The sequence below is a fragment of the Ornithorhynchus anatinus genome, chromosome 21, assembly GCF_004115215.2.
Source record: "Ornithorhynchus anatinus isolate Pmale09 chromosome 21, mOrnAna1.pri.v4, whole genome shotgun sequence".
NCBI lineage: Eukaryota > Metazoa > Chordata > Mammalia > Monotremata > Ornithorhynchidae > Ornithorhynchus > Ornithorhynchus anatinus.
This window is the reverse complement of record NC_041748.1, coordinates 13821755-13839247: the sequence shown is the minus strand read 5'-3', so window position 1 is coordinate 13839247 and position 17493 is coordinate 13821755. Positions and strand designations below refer to the sequence as shown.

General features: G+C 44.6%; 1 protein-coding gene across 6 annotated transcripts in view; it reads left to right on the top strand.

Annotated features, from left to right (window-relative positions):
- The window catches only part of PDE10A (phosphodiesterase 10A), a 543800-nt gene extending 528176 nt beyond the window's left edge, over positions 1-15624 (top strand). For all 6 annotated transcript variants that reach the window (XM_039915066.1, XM_029048769.2, XM_029048765.2 and 3 more), the window contains 4 exons: positions 3780-3891; positions 5464-5544; positions 9109-9197; positions 15029-15624. In XM_039915066.1, coding sequence (XP_039771000.1) covers positions 3780-3891; positions 5464-5544; positions 9109-9197; positions 15029-15146 — 400 coding nt within the window. In that variant the 3' untranslated portion in view covers positions 15147-15624. The remainder of the gene's footprint in view (positions 1-3779; positions 3892-5463; positions 5545-9108; positions 9198-15028) is intronic.
- Positions 15625-17493: the final 1869 nt, after the last annotated feature.

Genomic DNA, 17493 nt, shown 5'->3' with positions numbered 1-17493 from the left:
GACAAGTGGAGGAGCCAGGATTAGAACCCACGACCTTGTGACTCCCAGGCCCGTGCTCTTTTCCACTACTCCGCGGTGGAGATGATGATGGTATTTCTTCAGCGCTTACTATGTGCCAAGCACTGTTCTAAGTGCTGGATCTGCCCACAGAGATCTTGCAGACTAGAGGGGTTATTAAGTGATTCATTCCCTTTTCTCTGGTTAGGGAAAAGGCATGGGCCATTTGGAACATGGCTGCCATGATGCTATCCCCCCCACCTCCCCCATAAAGATCTCAGAGGATAATATGGAGTGGAGTTGCCCTGATTTGGGACTTTTGGAGTGTGGAGAACTGAGCATGAAAGAGGGGTGGAAATCCAAAGTCAACCTCCAAGACCCCAGGCAGCTGGAGAAAGCTAGACGGACCCCGCTGTGGTGGCGATCCCAGGGAGGAAAGAGCTCCAGAGATCAATCCAACAGTCATATTTATTGAGCGCTTACTTTGTAAAGAGCACTGTCGTAAGTGCTTGGGAGAGTGCAATGTAACAGTGTGAATAGGCACGCTCCCTGTCCACAACGAGCTCGAGGGGCTGTTGGAAAGAGCGGAGATTGAAGAGAGCGTCAAAGGTGGAAATATGAAAGTGACCGAAAGGTGGAAGGTCCAAAGCAAGGGACGAAAGAGAGAGGGAGAAGACACTCAGGAAGAGGAGAGAGCTGGGTACTACCAGAGAAGCAGCGTGGCTCAGTGGAAAGAGCACGGGCTTGGGAGTCAGAGGTCATGGGTTCTAGTCCGGGCTCCGCCACTTGTCAGCTGTGTGACTTTGGGCAAGTCACTTAACTTCTCTGGGCCTCAGTTACCTCCTCTGTAAAATGGGGATGAAGACTGTGAGCCCCATGAGGGACAACCTGATCACCTTGAATCCCCCCAGCGCTTAGAACAGTGCTTTGCAGGTAGTAAGCGCTTAACAAATACCAAGATTATTATTATTATTAGCCTGAGAGAAAACCCACTGAGACACATCCCTAGGATACTGAGACAGGCATTTTCCTAAACACCCAACCACCCATCTGTAGTGGATAGAACACAGGCCTGAGAGTCAGTATGTAACGGGTTCTAATCCCGGCTCCTCCACGTTCATTCATTCAATAGTATTTATTGAGCGCTTACTATGTGCAGAGCACCGTACTAAGCACTTGGCATGTACAAATCGGCAACAGATAGAGACAGTCCCTGCTCACTGATAGGCTTTCAGTCTAATCGGGGGAGACAGACAGACAAATACGATAGCAATAAATAGAATCAAGGGAATGAACATCTCATTAAAACAGTAGCAATAAATAGAATCAAGGTGATGTACATCTCATTAACAAAATAAATAGGGTAATGAAAAGATATACAATTGAGCGGACGAGCACAGTGCTGAGGGGAGGGGAAGGGAGAGGGGAAGGAGCAGAGGGAAAGGGGGGGAAAGAGGGCTTAGCTGAGGGGAGGTGAAGAGGGGGGTAGAGGGGGAGCAGAGGGAGCAGAAGAAAAAGGGGAAGCTTAGTCTGGGAAGGCCTCTTGGAGGAGGTGAGCTCTAAGTAGGGTTTTGAAGAGGGGAAGAGAATCAGTTGGGCAGAGGTGAGGAGGGAGAGCGTTCCAGGACCGCGGGAGGACGTGGCCCAGGGGTCGAGGGCGGGATAGGCGAGAACGGGGGACGGAGAGGAGGTGGGCGGCAGAGGGGCGGAGCGTGCGGGGTGGGCGGTAGAAAGAGAGAAGGGAAGAGAGGTAGGAGGGGGCAAGGTGATGTCTGCCGGGTGACCTTCTGCAAGTCACTTCACTTCTCTGGACCTCAGTTACCTCATCTATAAAATGAAGATTGAGACTCTGCGCCACACGTGGGACAAGCGACTGTGTCCATCCCGATTTGCTTGTATCCACCCCGATGCTCAGTAGAATGCCTGGCACATAGTAAGCACTTAAAAATTCCATAGTAATAATTATAATAATGGTAATATGAATAATAATCAGGGTCCCAGATCCCAGCCCTAAGAAAGACATCTCTCGCCTCCAAATACCCAGACGCTTCAGATCGGTGGATGTCCCTGACTTAGGCTCCTGGGAGAACATTGAACCTTTACAAAACAGATTTACTGTGAAAGAACACAGGCCTGGGAGTTGGAGGACCTGGATTTTAATCCTGGCTCCCTCATCTGCTGTGTGACTTTGGGCAAGTCACTTTACTTCTCTGTGCCTCATCTACCTCATCTGTAAAATGGGGATTCAGTACCCTCTTCTCTCTCCTACTTAGACTGTGAGCCCATAAGCCCGTCAGACGGCAGGGACTGTCTCTATCTGTTGCTGACTTGTTCATTCCAAGTGTTTAGTACAGTGCTGTGCACATAGTAAGCGCTCATAAATACTATTGAATGAATTGAATGAATGAATGAATGAATGCACAGGGACTGTGCCCGACCTGATTAACTTTTACCTACCTCAGTGTTTAGAACAGTGCTTAATGCACTGTAAGTGCTTAATAAATGCAATAATCACCATCATCATCATCTATGTAATAGAATCAAATCTCATTTAGCCGGAAACTCACAATTTCCACAGTCATACTTGATATAGTTGCCCTCTCTTGGGGTTCCACATATACGTATCTATTTATTTTTGTATAATTGCCTGTCTCCCCCGCCCCACCTCCAGAGAGTAAGTTCGTTGTGAGCAGGGAACGTGTCTGTTTCTCGTTGTATTGTACTCTCCCAAGTGCTTAGTACAGTGCTCTGCACACAGTAAGTGCTCAATAAATACAAATTTATTGATTATTTGATCATTAATTGATTACTTTATAAATACAAATAAATGAATTAGCACAGTATTGTTAGATTTCTAAATGTGGATCATTTGTTTTAAATGCTCAGTAATAGCCTTCAGAATTGAACAGATCCTGGAGGGCGGCGATGAGACCATGTATAAAGCAATCTAAGATGGTATAAAAAACCATCCCCTTCTTTTAGCACGTCACCGGGGGGTCGGGAAGAGGGACACAAAAGGGGCGAGACTGGCATGAGACGTCTTTGACTGGACTTCAGCTATGCCTGGGGTCCCCTATCTGATCTACCTCCTCGTTGAAGGGATGGATTTATGAGCTGCTAAAAGAGCCGTGTCCTCCGACTGGTTCCTGCAGCTGGGATCTGGGGATCTGATTTGTTCCAGTGCTCTGCCAATCAGGTGACACGATGTGACACGCACAATTTCCATTATCGACGTGTGCACGTCTGCTCCAGTTTTATCGGATGGGTTTTGGGGGGAGGGGCCTGAGTCTGGTGGCTAGGAAGAGGTAAAAACCTAGAGATAATCTTCTTTGAAACTGAGCTATGCTTTGCCAATCTAAGACTCTGCTGCACCAGAAATGCTACTCGAAAACTTTCCACTATAAAAATAAGGCAGCCTCAATTGATGTGAGAAGACGTTAGGGTACAGCCCAACTGAGAAAATCGCAATCAGCCTTCATTCTTTCTGAATGGAGAATACTTTTCCAATCACAAAGTGAGCTATATTTAAAGGACTTTTCATGTGTTATGAAAAGAGGATAGTACAGAAAAGCATTATGTAGGATTACAATCTGATCGTTGTTTCCTTCTTAAAGTTCATTTTTCTTAGAGAGACAGTACATCAGTACTTTTTGTTTCCCTTCCTTGAAGTGTTTTATGACGTATCCTCGTTGTCACATTTCTGAAAATACCACAGAAGCCTCTTTACTGTGTTTTGTTAATCTTTGCATTTGTCTAACAAGTTTTATATCACTCTACTCCAGAGATCGAGTAATTGGTCTGATGATGACTGCTTGTGACCTTTGTTCCGTTACAAAGTTGTGGCCAGTTACGAGATTGACCGCTAATGACATTTATGCCGAGTTCTGGGCTGAGGTATGTATGAATTTCCCAGACTTCTTTGTTCATAGGTATGAAAGCTACTCCATGAACTCCAACGACGTTAATACCTGTTTCATTACGGTCGCTACCTGCATTTTCAAACATATCCTGGCCCAAGCTGATGTTCTAGATAACTTCAAGAGAACTTAAGTATAGAGGTGGTTTTCCGATTTATGAATGTTTCAATTACTAGTATCTGTGCTCATTGCTAATCTATTTTTTCACAGTTGAAGAAAGAAACACATAGTGAACATACTAGGTTGAGCCAGGATAATTTTCTGGTTAAAAATAACTTCTTGGGAATCCAAGAATCTGGTGTTCCATTACTTTGAGAAATCATTTCAAGAACTAAAATTTAATGTTTTTCTTTCAGTTCATGCTGAATGCCGTATGCCTCACTATATCATATGTTGCCTGCCTGCATGGATGCACGCGTAAACAAATAGCTACCTAAGCATTGTGCTTTTGACGTCAACTGCACTTGGCTGTCCTTATTAAATTACTTTGGTCAGTGATTAACACAGATTTCCCTGCTCTGGGAAGGGCAATGGCGAGGCAGAAGGAATAATAATTATTATTATTATTATGGTGTTTGTTAAGCGCTTACTATGGGCCAAGCACTGTTCTAAGCGCTGGGTAGATACAAGGTAATTAGGTTGTCCCACAGGGACTCACAGTCTTAATCCCCATTTTACAGATGAGGTAACTGAGGCACAGAGAATAATAATAATGATGGCATTTGTTAAGCGCTTACTATGTGCAGAGCACAGTTCTAAGCGCTGGGAAGGATACAAGGTGATCAGGATGTCCCACGTGGGGCTCACAGTCTTCATGCCGATTTTACAGATGAGGTAACTGAGGCACAGAGAAGTTAAGTAGCTTGCCCTAGGGTACACAGCAGACAAGTGGCGGGGCTGGGATTTGAACCCACGTCCTCTGACTCCTAAGCCCCTGCTCTTTCCACTTTGCCAAGCTGCACCTCAAGTGGGAGAACAGGGAAGGAGGGTCTGAGGATGAGTTTTCCATTTCCTTTTATATTGTTGGTTTTAATTCCCGCTATCCTCTTGCCCTTCATAGACCATCTTGAAAAATGATTTCAACAGGGGACAGTAGCAGTTTTTGGCCAGCCATAAAGGGAAGAGGGGACTGGGATCCCTCTCCTCCCTTCTCCCAACTTTCCAAGGGAAAGGGAGAAAAATAAAGCGGAACGTCAAAGAGTAGGCAGCTTAGGAATAACCAGGAAGAGAAGAGAGAGACAGATAGACTGGAAGAAGATATGAAGGAGGTAGATGGATAGGAGTATGTGGGGGAAGAAAGACACTCATGCACAGATCAGGTATTTCTTTTACAGAGAGAGATAGAACAAGATTAGGCTACTTCCAGAAATCTAGCCCTCTTCGTGTTCTATTTGTTGTATATTAGGCAACAATTTTCAATATTTACTTATTGCAGAGAGGAACCATCTCTTCAAATTATGAGGGTTTGGTTTTTTTTTTATTTTCTGGATTTTTGTAACATGTGTAAATGGAGAAAGCCTAACCCGCCCTTCCTTTCCTCCAACTCCAGGGTGATGAAATGAAGAAGCTAGGCATTCAGCCTATTCCCATGATGGACCGAGACAAAAAGGATGAAGTCCCTCAAGGCCAAGTATGTATTGTGTTGCCTATCTTGGAAGCCACAAAATGGGCATGAGGAAAGTCATAAAAGAGGGAGAGGTCCAGACTGTTTATTCTGCAAGGTGTTAGTCACATCATGGAAGGGTCTTTGGACACCTCTTAGAGAGCTCTGGGAATGCCTGGGTGGTGAGGGGCAAGGGGCAAGAAGGGTGAGAAACAGCACACTTTGCATTCTCAAGTCTCCACCCTCCTCCTGGGGTCCCGGATGCCAACTCTAGATGCATTGGTTTGGAAACCCCTCTGTCGCAGTCACTAATCCCCCTGTCAGTTCCTCGGAAAGCCCATTGGCCCTCCCGGAAGTCAGGCCAGACTACCCTCCCCGTAGTCCTGGACTGTCTGCCTGGGGCCGCAATTCTACCCACTTGTCCCTCAAAGTCCTCATTTGGAAGTGGGGGCTTGGATCCCTCAAGATGTAGGTGGGTCTCGGGTAGAGCCCGAGCGGGGCCACTGGATATCGGGTTTGGGTCTGCTAGGAACCAAGATTCATTCATTCAATTATATTTACTTAGTTCTTATGTTGTGCAAAGCACTGTATTAATCCCTTGGAAGTGTACAAGATAAATTTTAAGATACAACAAGATCTAGGCAGCTCCTGAGAAGCTGGCCCTCTCACACACATGCACAGTGGATCACTCATTTTTACCCATGCACAGCACTTTTGGACCATATGTGTAGTCATATATATATATTGTACATGTGTGTATTCGACTCTAAGTACAATTATTTTAGCTACTTGCTTTGAAAATATTTGATGTCTGTACCTCCATTAGTATGTAACTTACGTGTAGGCAGGGAACCTGTCGCTTCCTTATTCTCTACTTCCCAAGTGCTTAGTACAGTGTATTGTATACACGGGGTGCTCAGTAAATAGTACTACTGTCACTATTGGGAAGACTGAGGCCAGAAAATTAACTACCAGGGAAAAGATTTGTGGACAATAGGCCTGCATTGATAATAGTAATAAAAGCAATAATAATGGTACTTGTAAAGTGCTTACTATGTGCCGAGCATTGTTCTAAGCACTGGGTAGATAAGTTAATCAGGTTGGACCCAGTCTCTGTCCCACATGAGGCTCACACTCTTAATTCCCATTTTACAGATGAGGTAACGAGGCCCAGAGAAGTGAAGTGACTTGCCCGAGATCTCACAGCAGACATGTCTGCTGGGATTAGAGTCCATGACCTCCTGACATATGCCGGGGTTCAGATTAGAACCCAAGCCCTCCTGACTCCCAGGTCCACGCTCTGTACGGAGAATCTGCTAAGGGAAGTAAAACAGTAGGCTCAAGGGGATGGATAATCCCTGGGTTGACGTTAGGAGCAAATACCAGATCAGGAAGATGAGGTGAATCCTGGATCTAGAGTTAGATCCTCTTTGTACCAACATACTGAATTATAATTATGGTATTGGTTAAGTGATCACTACATTAAACTACATTAGAGAAGCAGTGTGGCTCAGTGGAAAGAGCCCGGGCTTGGGAGTCAGAGGTCATGGGTTCTAATACCGGCTCCGCCACTTGTGAGCTGGGTGACTGTGGGCAAGTCACTTAACTTCTCTGTGCCTCAGTTACCTCATCTGTAAATTGGGGATGAGCCCTGTGAGCTCCCAATTGGGACTTTATTTTGGGAATTCCATTCATGTTTTCCTAACACTGTCATTAACACTGTCATTGTCTAGACTGTAAGCTCCTTCAGGGCAGGAAACTGTGGTACTCTCCCAAGTACATAATAACATGCTCTGCACATCGCAAGCTCTCAGTAAATACCATTAATTAACCAATATGATTTTCGACCCAAAAGAGGCAAAACAGTAATATTGATCATTTCCATTTCTTACATGAGTCGTCCAACTCTAGAGATAAAAATAGGTCTGTGAGTTTATATTATTTTCCTTCTGTATTTTGGTTAATTAAAACCATCAAGCATTGTTAACAATAACAGAGTGCATCATTCATTCATTCAATAGTATTTATTGAGCGCCTACCATGTGCAGAGCACTGTACTAAGCGCTTGGAATGTACAAATCGGCAACAGATACAGTCCCTGCCCACTGATGGGCTTACAGTCTAATCGGGGGAGACAGACGGACAAAAACATTAGCATTCAGTAGAATCAATAGAATCATCTTGTCAGAAACTTTAGCTCTGTACTGAGTTAAGGCCCTAGCCTGACCTCATAATAGCCAAGCTACCCTCCTTATGGTTTAGATTTCTGTGAAAGAGTTAGCGTTGTGAGCTGGTGGAGTCTTCTAGCAGCTACAGCCCAGTTAAGCATTAGCCTGCTACTCCATTTATTATCATTATTGTCATTGCTAAATTATAATGGATTATGATGTATTTGTTAAGTGCTTATTATGGGGTAAGCATTGTACTCATCTGGTCTAATACAATCCCTGTCCCACTTAGTCTAAGTAGAAGGGAGAGCAAATACTTTATCCCCATTTTATAGTTGAGGAAACTGAAGCAGAAAGACGATAAAGGATTTGCCCAGAATCCCATAGCACGCGAGCAGCAGTGCTGGAATTAGAAGCAGCGTGGTCTAGTGGAAACGGTTCAGGTCTGGGAGTGAGAGGACCTGGGTTTTAATTCCGGCCTGCCACTTGTCTGCTGTGTGAGCTTGGCCAAGTCACTTCACTTCTCTGGGTCTCAATTACCTCATTGGTAAACAGGGGAGTAAGACCTTGAGCCCCATGTGGGAGAGGGACTGCGTCCAACCTGATTATGTTGTATCTACCACAGGATTTAGTACAATGTCTGGCACATAGTAAGTGTTAAATACCATTTAAAAAATAGGTCCTCTGACTCTCGGGCTCTTGCTCTTCTCACCAGTATTTTCATTGTCATTATCTTCACTGTTGAATATGAACTAGCTTCCCTCATGCGACTCACTTAACTTCTCCAAGTCCCAGTTTCCTCTTCTGCAAAATGGGGATTAAATAGCTATACTCCTTCCACCTTAGACTGTGAGCCCCGTATGGGACAGAGACTGTGAATTAAATGGTTATCTTGTGATTACTGCAGCACTTTGTATAGTGTGGGATATAGTGATCCCTTAACAAATTCCACAATCATTATATGTTGTGAAAAAGCATGATGTTAGAGCCCCTGTCTTTCCCCACTTAGCTGATGATCCCCTTGGGAAGCCAGGATTGAGTCTGAACTTGATTTTCTAAGGACTATTCCCAGCATTCACTACAGTGATTTACAGTGTGAAAGCACCAGTTAAAAGTTAGTACAAATACACAGTACAAAAGAAAGTACAAATTTTCATTCATAAATGTATTCTAAGAATAGCTTATTTTTGTAAAGAAATAAGAGTCCCTCATGTCTAGGGCAGCTGCTCAAAAGCGGATATAATTAAGTGTTTTCTTACAGCGCAATTTTGAAAGTGATATAATGGAGTGTTTTCTTATGGTGCAATTTTGAAAGTGATATGACCGCTTGGTAGCATGAACGGTGCCCTAGGTAAAGGGCTGAGGGCGGAAGAGACTGCTTATCTGTGAGTGACTTCTGTGGCTCTCTGTCCCTTTGTCACAGCTCGGATTCTACAATGCTGTCGCCATTCCCTGCTACACTACCCTCACTCAGATCTTTCCTCCCACCGGGCCCCTCCTCCGGGCTTGCAGGTAAGCAGCACCGCGTAGCTTCGATCCGAAGCTTCTCGTCCCGAGAATGGATTAAAGTCACTGTCCTAGCCAGAGTTGAAGCAGTTTGATTCCCCCTGAGACCTAGAAGCAGAGTGGCCTAGTGGAAAGAGCGCGGGCCTGGGAGTCAACAACGTTCCATAGCGTGGTTCCACTTCTCCTCCTGGAAATGGATTAAAGTCTCTGTCCTAGCCAGAGTTAGAGTGTAAAAGCCACTGAGACTGACTAGCAGTGTGGCCTAGTGGATAGAGCACAGGCCTTAGAGTCAGAGGACCTGGGTTCTAATTCCAGCTCTGCCACTTGTCCGCTTGTGTGTGACCTCGGGCGACTCAACTTCATTTCTCTGTTCCTCAGTTCGCTCATTAGTAAAAGGGGGGTTAAGGCCTGATTACATTGTTTCTACTCCAGCATAGTAAAAGAGAGATTAAGACCTGATTATATCGTGTCTATCCGAGCATTTAGTTCAGTGCCTGGCACACAGTAAGCACTTAACAAATAAAAATAAATAAATAAAGCCCACAGGCAGAGCAAATGGTCAGATTGATGCCTGGGGAGCCCAGTGCTATTTCATAATGCTTGCTACTCCACAATCCCTACCCTTTATGAGCCCTCTTACCTTAAATTCAGGAGCAGGGGTCAGAGGTAACGAAAGACTTCTGGCTGAATATCCCCAAGGAGTTGGCAGGGAATGTGCCTGTTATATTGTCTTATTGTACTTTCCCAAGTGCTCAGTAGAGTGCTCTGCACGCAATAAGCGCTCAATAAATACACTGGACTGACTGACTTGCCTTATTCATGCAAGCAAATGTAAATTCGGGGTAGGGAGGGGAGGGAAGGTCCTTAGTTTTTCTCTCAAATCCATCCAGATCACTTAGGTACAATGCTTAATTAAAAATTCCACATGGAGGTTTTCAAATGCACAGATGTTGCTACTGTATTGGATCTGTTACCTTTGGACATTGGATACTCGCCCCATCTCCAGCTCCACAGCCCTTATGTCCATATCTTTAAATTCTATAGTATTATTATTATTGTTACTGTCTGGTAACATGCAAGGCCATTTGGACAGTTGTGCTGATTCTTCTCAGCAGGTTACCCTCTAATTATCACTGGGAAATATAAATGAGAATTGACTAGATGAATTGCCTCACCTGAGAATTTGGTGACTTCAGAATTTGGTGTCTTCATTTTCCTAATAATAATAGCATATTTTAAGCACCTTCCATGTGCCAGAGCACTGATCTGAGTGCTTTGGGGGGGGGAAACACTGCATAATTATAAGATAAATACAAGATAACTTTGTCCCAGGGTGGGCTCATGACATCAAGGGAGGGAGAGTGGGTATATTATTTCAGTTTCACATAATAATAATTCTGGTGTTTAAGGGCTTACTATGTGCCAGGCACTGTACTATACACTCTGGGGTGGATATAAGCAAGTCGAGGGGGGATAGTCTCTCTTCCACATGGGGCTCACAGCTGTAATCCCCATTTTACAGCAGAGGAAGCTGAGGCACAGAGACGTTGAGTGGCTTGCTCAAAGTCAAACAACAGGCACTTGGTGGAACCGGGATTAGAACACAGGTCCTTTGACCCTCAGGCCCGGCCTCCATCCAGTAGGCGATACTGCTTCAGATCTGTGGAACCTGAGACATAGAAAGGTTAAGCATCTTGCTCAGTGTCATATAGTGGGCAGATGGCAGAGCTGGGACCCCCGGACTCCTGACTCTCAAGCCCATTCTCATTTCACTATGTCACACTGCCTCCGTCTAAAAAGCCACTTTGTAAAAATGCATTTTCATCCTGGACTATGAGTCAATCCAGAGAGGTTGAAGGACTGTGAACCAGTCATTTTGAAGAGTACATAAGAGGCACCCAGTCTGTTTAGGATTCATCATAGAGAACCTGCCATTACCACCAGTTGTGCTAGGGTGGAGGCCAACGTGTGTAGATTCCTCTTTAAGATATCGTTCCTAATTTCATTTCTGGGAAGCAGCATGGCCTAGTGGAAAGAGCTTGGGCCTGGGAGTCAGAGGTTCAGCATTCTAATCTCAGCTCTGCCACTTACCTGCTGTGATCGTGGTCAAGTCACTTCACTTCTCAGTGACTCTCCTCCTTCATCTGCAAAATGGATATTCCTATTCAGTATGCTTCTCAGACTCTGAGCCCCATGGACCTGGTTAGCTTTATCTGCCCCAGCGCTTAGTACAGTGCTTGGTACATAGTAAGGGCATAACAAATTACACAAGTATTATTTCTGTACTGCCAAATGAGCAACGGTTGGAGTTTACGATCAAGCTGAAGATATACTCCGCTCCCAGGCGGTTGTCTTGGTGGCTGTGGGAAATCTGTCTTGTAAAATACTTAGCTTTTATTTGTTAACCAAGTCGTGTGCAGTGACACATTGTAAAAATTGAGTATTCATCCGGAGTAGATGTAAACACGAATTGGTGACATGAGCTAGTAACTCTGTTTTGCCAGTAATATTCAAGAACGTTTGATCAAAGATTTTCAGACACTTGCCGATGGGCTTCATTTTTAATCCGTGGTCTTTTCACTCGACAGTCAATCGATGGATCGATCAATTGTTTTGATGGTGTGCTTAACTGTGTGCAGAGCACTGAACCAAGTGCTTGGAAGAATACAGTAGGACAGAGTTGATAGGCGTTTTCTCTAACCCACAATTAACTCGTAGTCTAGAGAAGGATATAGAGCTCTCTGGTAGGTATTGAGAGCTTACTATGCGCAAAACAGCGTGCTATGGGTTCGGGAGAGAACAGTAGAATTAGTAAATCCGATCTCTACCTTCAGTGCATTTGCAATCTAGTGAGGGGGACGGCCATAAAGTAAATTCCAGATTGAAGGAGAGAACGGAGTATGTGTGCTAGGTACACGAGTACATAAAACGCTGTGTAAAGCACCGTGAATACATAAGCGCTTAGGTTGCATGGAAGTACTGAAATGGCGGTCGGGGGGGAGAGAGGGAGGGGAGATCAGAAATGAACAAGGGAAGGCATCTTGGGGAAGATACAATTTCAGAAGGACTTTGAAGATGGGGAGAGTGGTGGTTAGTCAGATATGAGGAGAGAGGGAGTCCCACATACTGGGCATATGGTGTGTAAGAAGGTGGAGTTGGAGAGATGAGAATGAGGCATAGTGAGTAGGCTAGCTTGAAATCAATCAGTCAACCAAACAATCACATTTCTTGAGCACTTAGTGAGTCCCGAGCCCTCTACCAAACTTTTGGAAGAGCACAGTATAACAGAGTTCGGTTGACGGGTTCCCTGTCGACAGAAAGCTTACATTCTAGAGGGGTAGACAGATATTACTATAGATTAATAAATTATGGATATGTACTTAAGTGCTATGGGACTGAAAAGAGGTGAATGTCGATTGCTTAAAGGGTACGGAGCCAAGAGCAAGGGGGTTGCAGAAGAGAGAGGGAATGGTATTTATTGAGCATTTACTAGGTGCAGAGCACTATACCGAGCGCTTGGGAGAGTACAGTGCAGTGGAGTTGGTAGGCATGTTCCCTACTTACAGTGAGTTTACACTCTAGAGGGGGAGGCAGACATTAATATAAAAAAGTACATTATGGATATGTACAAAAGTGCTGTGGGGCTGGGGGAGAGGTGAGTCAAGGGTGAAAATCCAAGTGTAAGGGAGATGCAGAAGGGAGTGGAAGAAGAGGAAATGAGGGCTTAAGCAGGGAAGGCCTTCTGGAGGAGATGTGCTATTTAATAAGGCTCCGAAAGTAGGGAGAGTTATTGTCTGGCGGATATGAAGAGGGAGGGCATTCCAGGCCAGAGGCAGGATGTGGGGTTGAGGTCTGTGGTGAGAAAGACGGGTTAGATACAGGGAGTAGACTGGAATTAGAGGAGCCAACTGAAATTAGAGAAGCAAAGTGCACGGGCTGAGTTGTAGTAAGACATAAGGGAGGTAAGATGTGGGGGCGGGGCAGGTAATTGAGTTATTTAAGACCAGTGGTTTGGAGTTTCTCCTTGATGGGGATGGCCTCTCGGTGGAGGTGTGATTTTAATAAAGCTTTGAAGGTGGCGATCCGTCGGACATGAAGAAGGAGAGGCTTCCAGGCTAGGGCCAGGTTGGGGACAAGGGACTGGTGGCGAGATAGACGAGATTGAGTAGGTTAGTGTTAGAGGATTGAAGTGTGATGGCTGAGTTGTCATTGGAAATCAGCAAAGATATGGTAGGAGGGGGCAAGGTATTCGAATGCTTTAAAGCTAATGGTAAGGAGTTTCTGTTTGATAATAATGATGGTATTTGTTAAGCACTGACTATGTGCCAAGCACTGTTCTAAGCACTGGGGTAGATAGTAGGTAAGCAGGTTATCCCACTTGGGGCTCATAGTCTTCATCCCCATTTTACAGGTGAAGTAAATGAGGCACAGAGAAGTTAAGTGACTCGCCCGAAGTCACATAGCTGACAAATGTCGGAGCTGGGATTAGAACCCAGGACCGCTGACTCCCAAGCCCGGGCTCTATCCACTGAAGCAGCATGGCCCAGTGGATAGAGCGCAGGCCTGGGAGTCAGAAGGTCATGGGTTCTAATTCCGGCTCCACCACTTGTTTTCGGTGTGACCTTTGGCAAGTCACTTCACTTCTCTGTGCCTCAGTTACCTCAATCTGTAAAATTAGGATGGAGACTTTGAGCCCCAAGTGGGACAGGGACTGTGTCCAACCTAATTTGCTTGTATAGACCCCAGCACTTAGTACAGTGCCTGGCACATAGTATGCACTTAACAAATACCACAATCATCACTATTATGGAGGTGAGCAACCACTGGAGGTTCTAGATGAGTGGAGAAACATGTCCTGAATTTTTTTGTAGAAAAATGATCCAGGAAGCAGGGTGATGTATGGACTGGCGTGAGGACAGACAGAAGGCTTTGAGGTTAATAAGGAGGCTGATGGCTGATGCAGTTATCAAGAAGTCTAACTGACTGCCTTTGTGTACATTTCCCGTATCCTCTCATAAAAAATAGTGAAGAAAAAGAAAAGTAGAAGGCTTTTTTTATTGGAGAAACACAGACTTTGCCGTGTGATTGCCAAGTTTATCCCGCCTTTACCCTTTGCTAGCAACCTTTCTCCCACCTAAAACTGGCTCTCCCTTCACCCTTGTGAGACCGAGCTCTCCCCATCTTTATAGGGCTCCCCAAATCCCATCTCCTCCAGGAGACTTTCCCCCTTTAATTTTTCTTTTTCTCCACCTCCGCAGCTATGCATTCAAACCATCACCAGCCATCACCCAGCTGAGCATTGAAACTTACATACTCCACTTTTTGGGCACTTACTCCTCCAAATACACATCTTTCCCTCCTCTTCTTCCAATTTAGAATCTCTTTTGTGTCTAGATTGTAAACTACTTGAGAGCCGGACCACATCTTCTATCTTCATTATACCTCCACAAAGCCCTTAGTTCACTACTCTATACACGGTAGAGATTGACTTTTTTATAGTATTTGTTAATTTCTAAGTGCTGGGGTAGATACAAGATAATCAGCTTGCATACAAGCCCCTGTCCCACCTGGGGCTTATAGCTTTAATCCCCATTTTACAGATGAGGTAACTGAGGCCCAGAGAAGTCGAATGATTTGCCCAAGATCACACAGCGGAGAAGTGACGGAGCCTGGGTTAGAATCCAGCAACTCTGACTCCCAAGCCGGTGCTCTTTTCCACTAGGCCATGCTGCACCTGATTTATAGGTTGGATGGGATGGGCCAGCACAGCTTTTGCTTTGTGAAAAACCCTTTCAAATGTATCTACTGAGTTTTTTTTCTCTTTTTTCCATTCCTAGGGATAATCTCAGTCAATGGGAGAAAGTTATACGGGGAGAAGAAGCATCATTATGGATTTCAGCCCAGCCATTGGCTTCTGAGCCATCCCATTCACTGCCTGTGAAGATCGACGATTGATCAGTAGTGACTATTGCTATGTTCCAGAACGATAGCAGCGTACTACTCTCTCTTGTTTTTTTTTTTTTGTTGGGGGGTGGGGTGGGAGGAAAAAAAAAGCTACAGTGACTCTCTCGGACCCAGACCTCTTCCAGGAGGTCCAACTAAGGAATTAGATGTCTCAGCTGGGTCACCGTCTACTCATCCCCTTATTTACGTGTGGGTGTCTGATTAAGCCAAGAGCCACCCGGACTACTCAAATGTTTTGGAATCAGCTGTCGAGTCGAACTTTCTACGAACTGGTAAATCGGCCTTTCCTCACAGGCTACTTTGCCGAGGCCTTAATTTAAAACCTACAAAGATTCAGAGGGGGCACTTTTAAATTGGATCTTTCTAGCGAGGGTTTGAAATGGTACTTTTACTCTACTGTACTCTGGCTGGCTTTAACACCGATGTCGCTTAGGAGTTCTTGGTTATTATAAATAGGAATTTTTACAAATCCCTCTTGTAAATGTTTCTGCGTGATGATCGGGTCGTTTTGAACCAATCACAGAACACTTTAAGACAACGGCCGTCTGCTGTCGGGCGGCAATCTGGGAAGTTTTGGCGGTTTCGGGGCCGGAAAGACTCCAGGTCAAAAGTTCCATATTTTAATAGCTCGCCGGGAAGTAACTTCTTTATTGCACGGGAGTCGGATGTAAAAAAGAACTGATCATTGTGCATTCTTAGCGTTGATTCCCTAAGTGAAAAGAGACGATTCCTTTCCAAGCCGGAAGAGCTGGGCGGCGTCCATAAGGAGAAGAGATTCAGGCACAAACCGGACTGGATGTCATCCTGTTAGTCGTAAAAGCAGAACAGAACCTGTGTCACCATGGGAACTTTCCAGTGGGTCTCACCACATGGCACGGCCAGGATTAGTTCCCTGTGCTCCTCCCCTCCGCATCTTCCCATATCCTTCTTCGTCCTTTCTTCCCAATCCCTTACTCTGTAGAGAGTAGAGGAAACTTCATCTACTGCAAAGTCAGGCAAAGGATGAGGGAGAAGATGAGAAGAAATAGGAATGAGAGCAAATTCCCTAATCACTTTGTGTTGAACTCCAGCATGTCTCTCCTAAAAGCCAGGTCTGTTCTTTGCATTACTTTGCAAATGCATCCTATTGGAGAGGTTGGACTGTCAAAGTGGCACTTATGAAACCCTGCTTATTTTAGGTTTTTTTCCAAATGAACATCCTTCAGCAACCGCTCACGTCGGATGATCATGTTTTCTCTACCTGGATGCATTTTACATTTGACACTTTTGTATTGCAACCCATGGTAATAATAATAATAGTGATAATTATTGTGGTATTTGTTAAGTGCTTACTATATGCCAGGCTCTGCACTAAGCATTGGGATAGATAGAAGATAATCAGGTTGGATGCCGTGTTTGTCTCACACAGGACTCACAGTCTTAATCCCCATTATACAGATGAAGTAACTGAGGCACAGAGTAGTGAAGTGAATTATCCAAGGTCGCACAGCAGACAAGCAGTGGAATCAGGTTTGGAACCCAGGTCCTCTGACTCCCAGGCCCGGGCTCTAACCATTAGACCGTGCTGTTTTTGGAAAACAATCCAGTCACTATCTAGACAGTGGTCACTCTCTTTGGCTGTGTGGAAAAAAGTGTGGAAAATCCTGCTTATTTCTTCATGTAATTCTTTTTTTCCCAAACTGAAAATTATTCTGCAGTGCTAACTGTTTCCAAATTATCCCCGGATACACTGGGCCACATTCCACCTTAAGGCATTCAGTTTATCTGTCTTTTGTGGAAGCAGTTAGCTCAGAACAGTACTTTCATCACCTGAGATTGTTCATACACTTCTGAAGATAGATTTCTCAATGATAAAATCCAGAAAAATATATTTACAGAAGTCCAGAAATGTCCAATGCCTATTATTTTAACAAACCATCTGGAGTCTTCCAGGAAATGAGGGTGTGAAAGACTCAAAAACCAACTACTTTCACTAATTTCTGGGTTATGTTGGTGTCTCAGTTGACACCCTCTTCCTGTTCTAAGAGTTCAGGCCTCAGAGCTGATTCTGTTCATTTGCTCCACTAATAGGAGGACTGGTGCTTAATGTTCTGACGTGATGCTTGGAAATACAGACCGTGGAAGGAGGGAAACATAGAAGAACTAAAAATAAAATCTACGTGAGTGATCCTCTTCATTTCTGGGAGAGAGTTGCTTTAAAAAAAAACTGCATAAATTCCATCCATCTACATCTGGAACATAGATGGGGAAACAACCAAACTCTTTAAGATTATATTTGAATACATATAAGTATTTGTATACATTTAAGTACCTAAGGAGCAACAAACATGTTTTGACC